This window comes from Salmo trutta, chromosome 26, assembly GCF_901001165.1.
Source record: "Salmo trutta chromosome 26, fSalTru1.1, whole genome shotgun sequence".
NCBI lineage: Eukaryota > Metazoa > Chordata > Actinopteri > Salmoniformes > Salmonidae > Salmo > Salmo trutta.
The window spans coordinates 19270424-19284028 of NC_042982.1; the positions used below are offsets into that span (position 1 = coordinate 19270424).

Sequence of the window (13605 nt, forward strand, 5' to 3'; positions counted from 1 at the left end):
AAGCATCAGCTGTCAGAGCAGCTTACCAAACACTGCACGTGTAGACAGCCAATCTGTAAATAACCCTCCCAACTACCTCATCCCCATATTGTTATTTATTTATTTTCTCCTTTGCACCCAGTATCTCTACTTGCACATTCATCTTCTGCACATCTATCCCTCCGGAGTTTAATTGTTAAATTGTAATTATTTTGCCACTATGGCCTATTTATTCCCTTACCTCCCTAATCTTACTACATATGCACACACTGTATATATACTTTTCTATTGTGTTATTGACTGTACGTTTGTTTATGTGTAACTCTATCTTGTTGTTTTTGTCGCACTGCTTTGCTTCATCTTGGCCAGGTTGCAGTTGTAAATGAGAACTTGTTCTCAACTGGCCTACCTGGTTAAATAAAGTTGAAATAACATTTTTATAAAAAAGTGTAGCTGTATGTTGTCGAGGTTACAATCAGGATTTGTAAACATGCTATAAACATACTGTCAGTGATGTTGAGATGTGTTAAACTACCAGAGGGGCTTCTGCCTGCTCTACCATGACGTTTCAGTGAAAACCGTTTAGACCGGTTTCAAAGACTTGTTCTAAACGTGGTGCTCCTTGAGTGGGCATGGTGGTTTGTGTATTGCGGGGTAAACGCTGCCAGTATCTGTGTTTAGTTAGTTGGTTGTTTGGGCTGGGTGATGCCAGCATGACAGACTTGCTTGTCTTTTTGGTGGTAGGATATTTGTGTGGAAAATGCTGATGTGTTACGTGACTGGGCTGGTTCTGGTTCTGTGTGTTGGTGCTACTGGCTATATAACGGTTAGTGGGTAGCTATATCACTTTGGTGTTTTCACATATGTACAGAGAGACACAGGAGAGACTGAGCATCTGTTCCAAGATGATATGTCCATTGATTTCACTGAAGAGAAGATGCATCTGTGAGTACTAATATCTGTATACACTGGTCTAGTGTGTGTGTGTGTGTGTGTGTGTGTGTATGTATGTATATCTATCTCTGTGTGTGTGTGTGTGTGTGTGTGTGTATGGTGATAAGAACAATGTGTGAAGTATAATCAGGGGGGATTTTATTGATCAAAGCCACAAGGAAAACAAACGTCCATGAGTGTGTCATCTGGTTCAACATGAACACATACATCAAAGCCTTATCATCCAAAGTGGCCAAATTCACAGACAGCATCCTAAATGGCACCCTATCCCCTACATAGTGCTCTACCTTTGACCAGGGACCATAGCACTCTGTTCAAAAGCAGTGCACTATGTAGGGAATAGAGTGTGGATACACACACAGTCCCAGCTCCTTACTTGTAACAAAGAACTTTTTGGTGAAGGTACAGCTGTCGAATGCAGCAATCTTCTCCTGCAGGGCGACAACTAGAATCCTACAACAACAAAAAAATCAGGAAAATTACAAATATGATGTGATTTTCATATAACATAATACTGCAATATATTGATATGAATGCACTGATTATATGAATACGAAAAGTGATTATGCTGCACGTACTCCCTATTGCAGTGCAGGTCGTAGATGGGCGTCTTGAACTGGATGGACTTGACCATCTCCCCTGTCCTCAGAGAATACAGGTCCACACAGCAGTATGGGGGGCTGGTCCTAGGCATAGAAACACAAACACATCCTTTATTTGAAACATTCAGTAGAAAACAGACAGATATTTGAGGTCATACAGATGCTTGGACTTCTGAGTCATCATGAGTCATTAGTCAAATATTTAAATCACACATGGACCAACACACACACACCAGGGTAATCAGAGACAGTGTTTAACAGCTGTAAGTGAAGATCAAACGCCATTGAGAGCCCAAGCCACTGGCGACCACTGAATCAACATTTAGAAGGCGCAGTGGAGAGGAGGCCTGTGGCGGGCTGGAACCCCAGGGCACCCCAGGGTGGGGAGGCAGAGAGGAGGAGAGGGGTTATAGGGAAATGGTTTGTCATGTAACACACATTTACTGGAGGCCTCCTAGGGAGGGAGGCCAACACCAGCCAGTGGCTGCTGGCATTGGAACATAGACATAAATCCTCATCAACTGTTCTCTCTCCCTCTATCGGTCTGTCCGTCTCCTCGGTCTCACTCGCTCTCCCTTCTCTTGATCTCTCCCCACTGGCAGAGACCATGGTGCCACATTCGTGTGTTGGTTCTGTTTCTAGGGCCATTGGGGTTGTTTGCTTTCAGCTATTTACTCTGTTGTATTTTTTTTTTAAATCTCTTCCTATAAAAACGTAAGTCTGTAAAGTATTTACGATACAAAGTTCACTGTCACTGTGTACAATTTCAGAGGAGATGGCCCTAAAATCACCAGAAATCTAAGAGAGCTTCTTTTTGTGTCAGCCTACGAACACAAAAAAGCGAATACGAAAGTCCGATCCCAATCCACTGGGCTCAACGCGTCAATAAGGTTGTAATGTCCATCTGCGTTCCTAATCACTGAAACCAACTGACCGACCGACCGACCGACCAACCAACAGGCAGCTACTTTCTCTTCTTTATGGTGGAAAAGATCTGCTCCTTCCATTCAGGCCTCTCTCTGACAGATGCAAACAGTGGATGAAATACTGTGGCCGAACCGTTGAGAAAATTACCCCATTTCAAAATATGCACACATCAGGCCATCACAAAGCAGCCAAGACATCTTAAACTGGCCGCAAAGCACCGGGAACATGGAAACCCTTTGGGGAGAGATGAATGGTAAAAAGCTGCAGCCCCTATCCTCCATGTGCTACTCGATAGCCCTGAGTCGCAGCCATGGAGAACCGGAGGGGGTTTCATTTGCCATAATTCTTCCAATGAGGGAATCTTAGAATGGAGCCGATGATAGAGAAGCCAGTCTGCCTGCACTACTTTATTTTTTTCCTCTCCCTCCTTTTCTTGTTCTCTCTCGCTTCTCGATCTTGTTCCCTCTCTTTCACTCCGTCTCTCTCTCTCTTATTCCTCTTTCTCTCAAGGGTTTCATCTCTCCCGCTCTCTCCTCCTTTTCCGCTCTCTTGGTCAGTAGACATGGCCCATGTTTAACTGCTGTTGGTTCGTGTTAGCCGTGTGTAGACTGGCTATATTGAGTGTTGTCGCTACAGCAAATGCCAAGCAGTATTAGTTTCTGTGATGTTCTGGCTCCATGTCTGCCTGGGGACTGGGTGGTACAAAAACACAAAAACACTCATTTATTCCTGTTGCAGACATAAGGGGAGACATGCAGGTAACTGCCAAAATAAAGGAAACACTTGAGTAAATGAGGGATGCCAAGTATATTCAAAGCAGGTGCTTCCACACAGGTGTGGTTCCTGTGTTAATTAAGCAATTAACATTCCATCATGTTTAGGGTCATGTATAAAAATGCCCAGTTGTCCATTATTTTGGCTACCATGACTAGTCGTACTGAGCGATTAATCAACTTTGGTTTCGATTATATTTTTTTTACATTAAATGCACTATGCATTATGTGGGTTGAATGCTATAACACAGAATAAAACAATTATTAAAAGTCCCATGATGGTAGTGACTGCCAATTACAGATCATCACTTATAATCTTCATTTATTCACATTACTTTAGTGTAATAAAATATTTCAGTAGTGTATATTACATTCGTTTTATTTGATGACTATTATTTCATTCCAAGTCATCATCTCCATGCTATCTGACAAAATCACTATTTACTTCAAAGTAAACCAGGCATACTTTTATGTCTGCTGAATACCATCAAATCATTTAGATCATGTATTTTCAGGTAGAGATACCTTGCGAAGCAACAGCTGTTGTCTATATCATCTCATGATCACACATTCTTCTCTCTTCCGTAGCAGATGTAAAAGAAACTGGACAAGTAGATGCACAATGGATTATGGTCATTGTAGCATATTACCAGGTTTAGGTGCTAAACTACGTAGAATTTTGGCATGCTGGAAACCAACTCCCTACTACATCACACAGTTCAGGCTGGATCTGATTTATCTAAAAAAGAAACTGTGCAATGTGCACACTGAGCTCACAGGAAAAAAAACTATCGAAATGGAATTTAAATAACTGCCCGCCATTTGTCAATTCGTTGTTTAAAAAAACTCAATTCCGGTTAATCGCTCAGCACTAATGACTAGAAGAGATGAGTGACTTTGAAAGAGGGGTCTCAAAGGAGCATAGGGCGTTTAAAGGATGTGTCTCAGTCACCAATTGAACACTTGGGAGATTCTGGAGCGCCTGAGACAGCGTTTTCCACCACCTTGAACAAAACACAAATTTTTTGGAATAATGGTGTCACATCCCTCCAATAGAGTTCCAGACAAAAGCACATTGAAGTTGTTCTGGTGACTCGTGTGGCCCAACGCCCTATTAAGACACTATGTTGGCGTGTCCTTCATTTTGGCAGTTACCTGTAGGTCTTGTCCAGAAACCACACCATGAGCTTCTAACACACCCTACTGCCCCGTCTCAAAATACCTAACATCATCAATAAGATTTCAATAGATGTGAATCATGCCGAGAGTAACCGTCTCGTGGGAAAATCGTCTGCGTCTCAAATGACACCCTATTCCCCATATACCTTGGCCGCTACGGCTGTCCACTCCTTAAACGGACGCTTACCCCTTGATCAAGGAGATTAGTGTGTGCGTGTAAGCAGCACCACTCCACAGAGCCGGGGCAGACGCCGCAGACATGAACGCGGCTCCACATACCCACTGACACAGCCAGCGGCAACACCCAACACACACTCTCACTCTCGCTGGCTAGCTGTCGAGGAAACTTTCCCAAGCCAGTGGCTGGACATTCAGCAGCAGCGCCGGCGCCACGGGAGCCCTCAGATCTCTCAGCCCAGCCAGGGACCTAAAACTTTGTGTCCGCGCGTACATACATGCTTGTGTATGCATGCATGCCTGACATTGCATGTTTGTGTGCGCACGTACGTCTGTCTGTGGGTGTCTGGTGTGTGTGCCAGTGGGATTGTCTGACGTTCCGTGTGCATGACAAAGTGTGTGCATTCCCCCCTCATTTCCTGTAAGAGACAATGGGGAAGACAAAGGAGGTGACAGAGTTGTCCATAGCAGCCGTACCAAATACTGATCTGCTGCAGGACTTACACTAGGAGATCAAGGCATATTATGATACTCTCTGGCACAGCAAGGAAGCATTACCAATCTGAGTACAGGCAATGAGATTAATAGAGAGATAACTTCTCCTAACTTGTTTTCTGGCAGCTCCTCCATCGATTTCAGCGTTATCACCGGGGTCAGATCAATCTAATCCAAATGCTTTTTACGAAATATCAGGCGCCCGGATTGATTCACTCATGGGGACAATGATGATAGCACGCCCGTCCCTCTATTACAGAATGAAAATGGCCCCCAGTTGAATTGTTTCGGCCTGGGCAGTATTTTAACAAATGGCGGCGTTCTAATGGAGCCAGGGCAGGGTCAGCTGTAATGTGATTTCCTGGTGCTGGTGCCGCGGAGGCGTGGGTTGAAAGCCAGGCTAAATCATCATTGATCAGGGCTAGATGTCAGTCCAGTAACATGTTAAGGTGACATTGAGCGCCCTCCTCCGCCTCAGTAATAGGACTGTTATTATGGCTATGAGATCAACGTGTCTATTTACTGGGATGGCCTTTTGGGTCTGAATTGATGCAAAGAGAGAGGGAAGGAGATTGAAGCGGTTGGGAGAGAGAGACAGAGAGAGAGAGAGAGAGAGAGAGAGAGAGAGATGAGATTGTAAAATCATAAAAAGGTTGAGAGAGTGTCTTAAAGCACTTTCATACATAATCACACACATGGAAATAGAGGAACACACACACAGAAATAGAGCAACACACACCCACCCACTGATGAGGCAACAGCCATGACCTCTGGAGGAGAGTCTACGCCTGCTTGAGTGGAAACGGTTGGTCTTAGCCCATGTCGACTTCACAACGCTTCTAACATGAAGGGTTTCCCCACATAACAGTAATCCTAAATGACTCTGATAATAACTGGGTAGTAGGCTGCAAAGCAGTCAGATAGATCGATGTAGCAGGTGTGGCTCTCCATCTCCCCCTCAAAAACGGCCACTGGGCTAGCCAGTAAAATAGACGTGTACATCCTAAATGGCACCCTATTCCCTAGCTGGGCTTGCACTTCTTCTCCGGGAGGGAACGTCTGGCTTCTGGTCGATGGGAACCGGGAAGGTTATTAATTCATACATTTTTATGAACCGGAGCAGAACTGATGGATAAAAAAACTGCACACTTCTTGTGGCGGGCTGCAGTGGGGTAGAGAGCAGGAGAACTGGGGAAACCTTAAAGGGGAATTAAAAAGCAAGCAAATAAATGTAATTTACAAGGAGGGGGACGTCACCACGTTTCGGACTGCAGCTCAGAGCTGAGCCCTTTACGAGCTCCCTGAATACGAACAGACAATTACACGCTGTGGAAACGCAAAACAAATACAGCCTGGGTCTGGTCCCTGCAGTCTCAGCTGGAAGGGCTGAGAGGCTGAGGGGACAGGGACAGACTGCCCAGAGACCAGGGATGCCACCAGGTCCACAGACCGCCTAGATATTAACCAATGGATTTCAGAGCAATAAACTATAGGCCTATGGGTGCATATTAAACAACAGTGACCAAGACTAGAGTATTTTGATTTATTTCATTTCTACAGTACTATAACACAAATGGAATCATGTAGTAACCCCCCCAAAAAAGTGTTAAACAAATCAAAATATATTTTTGATTTCAGATTCTTCAAAGTAGCCAGCCTTTGCCTTGATGACAGCTTTGCACACTCTTGGCATTCTCTCAACCAGCTTCATAAGTTAGTCACCTGGAATGTATGTCAATGAACAGGTGTGCCTTGCTAAAAGTTAACTTGTAGAATTTCTTTCCTTCTTAATACATTTGAGCCAATCAGTTGTGTTGTGACAAGGTAGGGGTGGTATACAGAAGATATGGACTTGGTCTTTTACCAAATTGGGCTATGGCAAGAACTTTGAAAGTTTCTTCAAGTGCAGTCGCAAAAATCATCAAGCGCAATGACTAAACTGGCTCTCATGAGGACTGCCACAGGAAAGGAAGACCCAGAAATACCTCTGCTGCAGAGGATAAGTTCATTAGAGTTAATGCACCTCAGATTGCAGCCCAAATAAATGCTTCACAGAGTTCAAGTAACAGACACATCTCAACATCAACTGTTCAGAGGAGACTGCGTGAATCAGGCCTTTATGGTCAAATTGCTGCAAAGAAACCACTACTAAAGGGAATCAATAAAAAGAAGAGACTTGCTTGGGTCAAGGAACACGAGCAATGGACATTAGAACGGTGGAAATCTGTCCTTTGGTCTGATGGATCCAAATGAAATGTTTGGTTCCAACCGCCGTGTCTTTGTGAGACGCAGAATAGGTGAACGGATAATCTCCGCATGTGTGATTCCCACCGTGAAGCATGGAGGAGGAGACGTGATGGTGTGTGGGTGACACTGTCAGTGATTTATTTAGAATTCAAGGCACACTTAACCAGCATGGCTACCACAGCATTCTGCAGCGATATGCCATCCCATCTGGTTTGCGCTTAGTGGGACTATCATTTGTTTTTCAACAGGACAATGACCCAACACACCTCCAGGCTGTGTAAGGGCTATTTGACCAGGAAGGAGAGTGATGGAGTGCTGCATCAGATGACCTGTCCTCCACAATCACCCGACCTCAACCCAATTGAGATGGTTTGGGATTAATTGGACCGCAGAATGAAGGGAAATCATCTAACAAGTGCTCAGCATATATGTGGGAACTCATTCAAGACTGTTGGAAAAGCATTCCTCATGAAGCTGGTTGAGAGAATGACAAGAGTGTGCAAAGCTGTCATCAAGTCAAAGAGTGGCTATAAAATATATTTTGATTTAACACTTTTTTGGTTACTACATGATTCCATATGTGTTATTTCATAGTTTTTATTTCTTCACTATTGTTCTACAATGTAGAAAATAGTAAAAATAAAGAAAAACCTTTGAATGAGTATGTGTCCAAACTTTTGACTGGTACTGTATATCTTGCATCTGGGAAATTGTTTGATGTGCACGCACTACTGGTGAACCATTTAGGTAAAAATCCTTGGAGTTGAAGAGTTTAAATGCTTACCAAAACTGACACCTGTCAGTGATAAGATTTTTTGAGGGAAAGAAAAATCATACAAAGAAGAGGCAATGTTTTATTTTTTTCTTTAACAGAAGAGCCTATTGGAACTGATCTCACAGTGGTGTTGAGAAACATGTTACAAATAAAGCCTGGACAAATTGGTAAAACTAATCTTTGGACTGAGATCAGACTGGTGAGGCTGAGTCATAAATTTATAACAGTTATTTCTACACACACGCACATGAAAACAATTACTTTATTTTCATAGACATCAAGTGAGGTGGGTGGTACTGGAAGAAAAGAGACAAATTCTGTCACATTATTCCCAAAATTTCCTTCTCCCCCTCTCTCACCCCCACAACCCACTCTCCCTCTTTCTCACTCCCCCGTAGAATCCAACCCTCAACACACAACAAACGCTGGCCACATCAGAGGCAGCACTGGGGGGGGGGTCTGTGATTCCGGCACGCCGCGGGCATTAGCGGGAAAGTAATTAGGGTAAAAAGTTCAACCACAGCTCCATGTCTGCAGCACTGCCAGAAATACATTTCCTCCTCATTCAGTACCGTACACCACCAACAAGGATATTGGAAACACATTGCTCCTCCAATGTGTGTGAGAGAGAGCGCTTGCAAAAATCCCTTGGTAAACCGCTAGAGTTTATTGACGTACCAGTGCGTCAATCTAAGTAACATAAAAAAAATCTGCATCACAATCCGTCTGTTTTTTTGCATGGGCTGCGTCTCAATCCACTGCATCCACCTATTTTGCCCTTTGTTGCATCCAAACGGTTTGGCCTAAAAAACTAATATGACCATCCTATAGAAAGGGGAGACTCTTGCGAACTGGATGGTGTTCTCCGTTTTGCTCTACGACCTCCAGAAGGGTCACAGGACTTGTCTACAGGTAACCCATACAAATTAATGGAATTATGGAGGTAGTTTTGTGTTAAAGACAAGGAGTAAAATAATTCCTGAGCTTTCTTCTATCTCCTAGATAAAGGACAGACCCTTCAAAACCTTATTCCTTATGATTGAATTTTTGACTGTCTTTTTTGCCCTTTATTAATATGTTATTAAATGTGTTTCTATGGGCTATAGTGGTAAAGGCCAAATTCAATATTTCATCAAAAATATATTTTTATATACCTAAAGCGGTTCTAAAACTCAAAATCATAGTCAAACGATCCATGGTATGACCTTCTTAAAACAACTCCATTTGTCAGCTTAGAATAACAATAACAAAAGGGAGCCTAATAATAAAGATTAGGTGCCAAGATGGACAGAAGTTCAACCTCCTCACCATGACTGACAGCAGTGGAGTGGACATGAATATTTATCATCGAAAACACATGCCATGTATTTAATGCACTTCTTGTCAGTTCACTATTTGCCAATTTTCTGTCAGAGTTAAAGTGGAAACAGCATCAGCATCTCATCAAGTGTGCATTCACACCTATACTTCAGCTTTGACAGCTAAAAGCACAGTTGTGTCAAATAGCCTATAGTCAAATGCTCTAAATATCGTAGCATATCATATTAAAGTTCAAACAACATACTCATAGCAGACTACCTACGAGGAAGATTCAACAACACGACAGGTCAGCCAGAAAGAGCATTATGAACAAACAGAAAATACTTTAAAACCATAGGTAATTCAACCTGTACGCTTTACACCAACATTCTTCGTTGTCCAATACACCCTGAGGCAACATATTGTGTATCTGTCCAAAATTGTTAAGAACACTACCAAGGAGTCCACTTTGTGATAACACATGGAGTTGTTCTTTACTGTCAAGTGTCAGATGAGAATTTAATACAACTAAAGATATTACTATGGAATAAAAATATCACTGCATTATCAACACAAAAATGAACAACTACTCTTTGAATAAACCCTTGTCGGTTACAACACAGATAAAGATGGGCTACCCGTCCTGCAGCATCTTAAAAAAGAAAATATATGGAAAACTGCTTTAAAACTCTTCAAAAGGCTTCACTTCAAAGGCTAGGGTCTTCCTATCCTTGGAGACCTCAAGTTATGAGTGTCCCAGTCTGCACGGAACACACAGAGGACAGACAGAGCACAGATCTAAGCAGCAGTTAGCTGCACCTGGACTAGACTGTCTCAGAGGAACAGTCCGGAGGGGAAGGAAGACAAGAATCCATGACACAAGGACAAGATGGCTGAATCCCAAATGGCACCATATTCCCCATGTCGTGCACTACTCTTGACAAGGGCCAACAGGGCTCAGGTCAAAAGTAGTTACTATACAAGTAATAGGGTAACATTTGGGACACACTATGAGAGAGGAGACGGTGTGCTAAATAGCATAGCATCCCTGTTGTCCATTTCTCGCTCACATGCACAAATACAGCTTCTTGGTGAAGAGAATGTATTGGTAACTAGAGGGTACCTAGTTCAAATCCCAAGTGAGGTACAGTATACTGATGTTTTCAGTATGAGATTAGGTACTTAATCTGGTTTCCATCCATTCACGGCTTGTCATCCTTACACATACCAAAACTAATTGGGGTTGGAAATTACTGGTAAGTGATATTGAGAGGAAAAATATGCTACTTCCCTTAATAGAAATAGGTGGCATATTAACACAGTGTCTCCTGGCCCCTCCTGTCTCAGCCTCCAGTATTTATGCTGCAGTAGTTTATGTGTCGGGGGGCTAGGGTCAGTCTGTCACATCTGGAGTATTTCTCTTGTCTTTTCCGGTGTCCTGTGTGAATTTAAATATGCTCTCTCTCTTTCTTTCTTTCTCTCTCTCTCTCTCGGAGGACCTGAGCCCTAGGACCATGCCTCAGGACTACCTGGCTTGATGACTCCTTGCTGTCCCCAGTTCACCTGGCCGTGCTGCTGCTCCAGTTCCAACTGTTCTGCCTGCAGCTATGGAACCCTGACCTGTTCACCGGACGTGCTACCTGTCCCAGACCTGTTGTCCCAGACCTGCTGGAACCCTGACCTATTCACCGGACGTGCTACCTGTCCCAGACCTGCTGTTTTCAACTCTCTAGAGACAGCAGGAGCGGTAGAGATACTCTCAAAGATCGGCTATGAAAAAGCCAACTGACACTTACTCGTGTTACTGACTTGTTGCACCCTCGACAACTACTATGATTATTATTATTTGACAATGCTGGTCATTTATGAACATTTGAACATCTAGGCCATGTGCTGTTATAATCTCCACCCGGCACAGCCAGAAGAGGACTGGCCACCCCTCATAGCCTGGTTCCTCTCTAGGTTTCTTCCTAGGTTTTGGCCTTTCTAGGGAGTTTTTCCTAACCACCGTGCTTCTACACCTGCATTGCTTGCTGTTTGGGGTTTTAGGCTGGGTTTCTGTACAGCACTTTGTGATATCAGCTGATGTAAGAAGGGCTATATAAATACATTTGATTTGATTTGATTTGACATAAGGGCATAAATTCTAAGTTGCTGAACAACACCTTCAGTATCACAAAACTGAAATGCCCTGATTATATTTTCACATTAAATTGGTCATTAACAGAATGTGAAACATACTGCACAAAAGCTGAATGAACTGTGGGCTGAAAATTATGCCTCACTGTGCGTGTCATTTAAAAAAAATATATCTTCCACTTCGTACCACTGTGTTTAAACTCACTTCCTATTTGAAGGGGAAAACTGGCGAGGCAGAACATATTTTCAGCCGACAGAAAACAGACGTGGAAGTCAAAATAAACGCTTCAAAATAAAGCCAGAGACTGCCCTCCGTTAGCGCTGAATGAGTGAGTGAGTGTGAGATGTGTGTGTAAGTCTAAATGTAAGTGTGTGGGCTAAAATTAAAAAGGAGGTTTAGATGAGATTACAGGCATTCCCGTTTCCACAGATGGCCATTACAAAAGGTTCTGGAATGATTTCATCAGAACTCTTAAAAAGAAGAACACGACATTCCCACCCACAAATTGAAAACAAACAAAAGTAGGAAATAAATCAAATGTCCCTGTTAGAGCTTTATTTTTCTCTTAATCAATTCTGTGGTTAGCTGGACCACAAAAGACAACACTGACTGTACACACACATCCTCGCTGTGTCCCCACTGGGAGGGGGTACGTGCGTGCGTATCATGGTGACTAAGAGAACAGCCCAAAGGCCTCACGCTGGCTTCAAAAGCATCACTTCTCCAAAATCTGGTGCCTCTTTTAATACAAACGCTCTGAGATTTACCATTTAATACACTTTAGAGGGATACTTCGCGTTTACCACTGCTAAACCTGTCATGAAAATAGCAATGAAAAGCACAGCTTAGTACCACAATAGGCTTTCCTCTAAGTCTCTTTGAAAATGTTTGGTGGAACGAGTGGGGTTTTCCCTGCAATACTGTAATTAATATCAAGGCATTAGGTGACAGGATTATTCTTTTTTTTGGTGACAACAGGACTTAGTGGATAAAGCATTAGGATAAAGACAAATTAGGGACATGACATGATCTCTTTTTTAGGATCAATCTTGCTTTGTTGTTGTCGGGTGTCATTTCAAATTACACATAGCTTATATCTTCCTGCATTAGATTAAAAACTGTGTGCTAAATGTGTCTACTGAATATTGAGATATCAAGGACACGACACCGGCCTTGCTGGTGAGGTGTGAAAAGTCTCGACTCAGAGCCGTGAGTTTTAAAGGACAGGTCCATGGGAGGTTCACAGGGGCCAGCTGGAGGGCCGTGGCCTGGTGCTGAAACCATCATCTCTTGAAAGGCCCAGCACCTAAAATGCTGGTAATGATAAATATTGAATTAAATAAAATGTAAAAAGTAGGCAAGAAAAACATGCATCCTATCCACCTATACTGGTGCTGATGGTTTCCAGGTCGCTACTGGCTACCGTCTGTGGTAGGTAGCCATGGTGACCATTGTCACCCTCAGGGGAGTCTCCATGAGTCCCATCCGGCCGGAACACTCAGAAAATATGAATCCATCCATAGTCTCCATGGTGACAGAACACTTTATTTGTCAAAAATAAATAATAAAACCATGCCCACATCCTCTGTGCATCTGGAGATTTGGGGGTGGGCGTACAGGGTAGGAAGATTGGGGGGTTGTAAATGTCAGGGGCTCTGCTGACAAGAGCTTTCTGCCTGCCCAGACACTTCATCCACACAGTTCCAAAACTCAGAGGTTATGTCCCAAATGGCACCCTATTCCCTAAAAGTGCAATACTTTTGACCAGAGCCCTATGGGCCCTGGTCAAAAGTAGCGCACTATTCAGGGAATAGGGTGCCATTTGGGACACAGAAATGAGAACAAAAGCAGGTTTCTTCTTCACTGCTGAACTTTTACCCTGGGAGTGTGTGTATGCTCCCACTCCGAAAAACACCCACAAACAGTTAAGATGCCTCCGCCCTCCGCCCTCCGCCCCCTGCCTCTGTGATTTGGATTCATTGACAAAGAGCAGTCTTAAATGTTCTGAATGTTAATACCAGCGGACCTAATTAAATCATTTAAATAATAACAACGACC

At 43.2% G+C, this 13605-nt stretch overlaps 1 protein-coding gene across 4 annotated transcripts in view; it reads right to left on the bottom strand.

Moving 5' to 3' along the window:
- LOC115163327 (breast carcinoma-amplified sequence 3) overlaps positions 1 to 13605 on the bottom strand; it is a 305848-nt gene that overhangs the window by 274784 nt on the left and 17459 nt on the right. For all 4 annotated transcript variants that reach the window (XM_029715122.1, XM_029715120.1, XM_029715121.1 and 1 more), the window contains exons 8-9: positions 1512 to 1619; positions 1310 to 1386 (exon numbers count right to left, since the gene is read on the bottom strand). In XM_029715122.1, coding sequence (XP_029570982.1) covers positions 1310 to 1386; positions 1512 to 1619 — 185 coding nt within the window. The remainder of the gene's footprint in view (positions 1 to 1309; positions 1387 to 1511; positions 1620 to 13605) is intronic.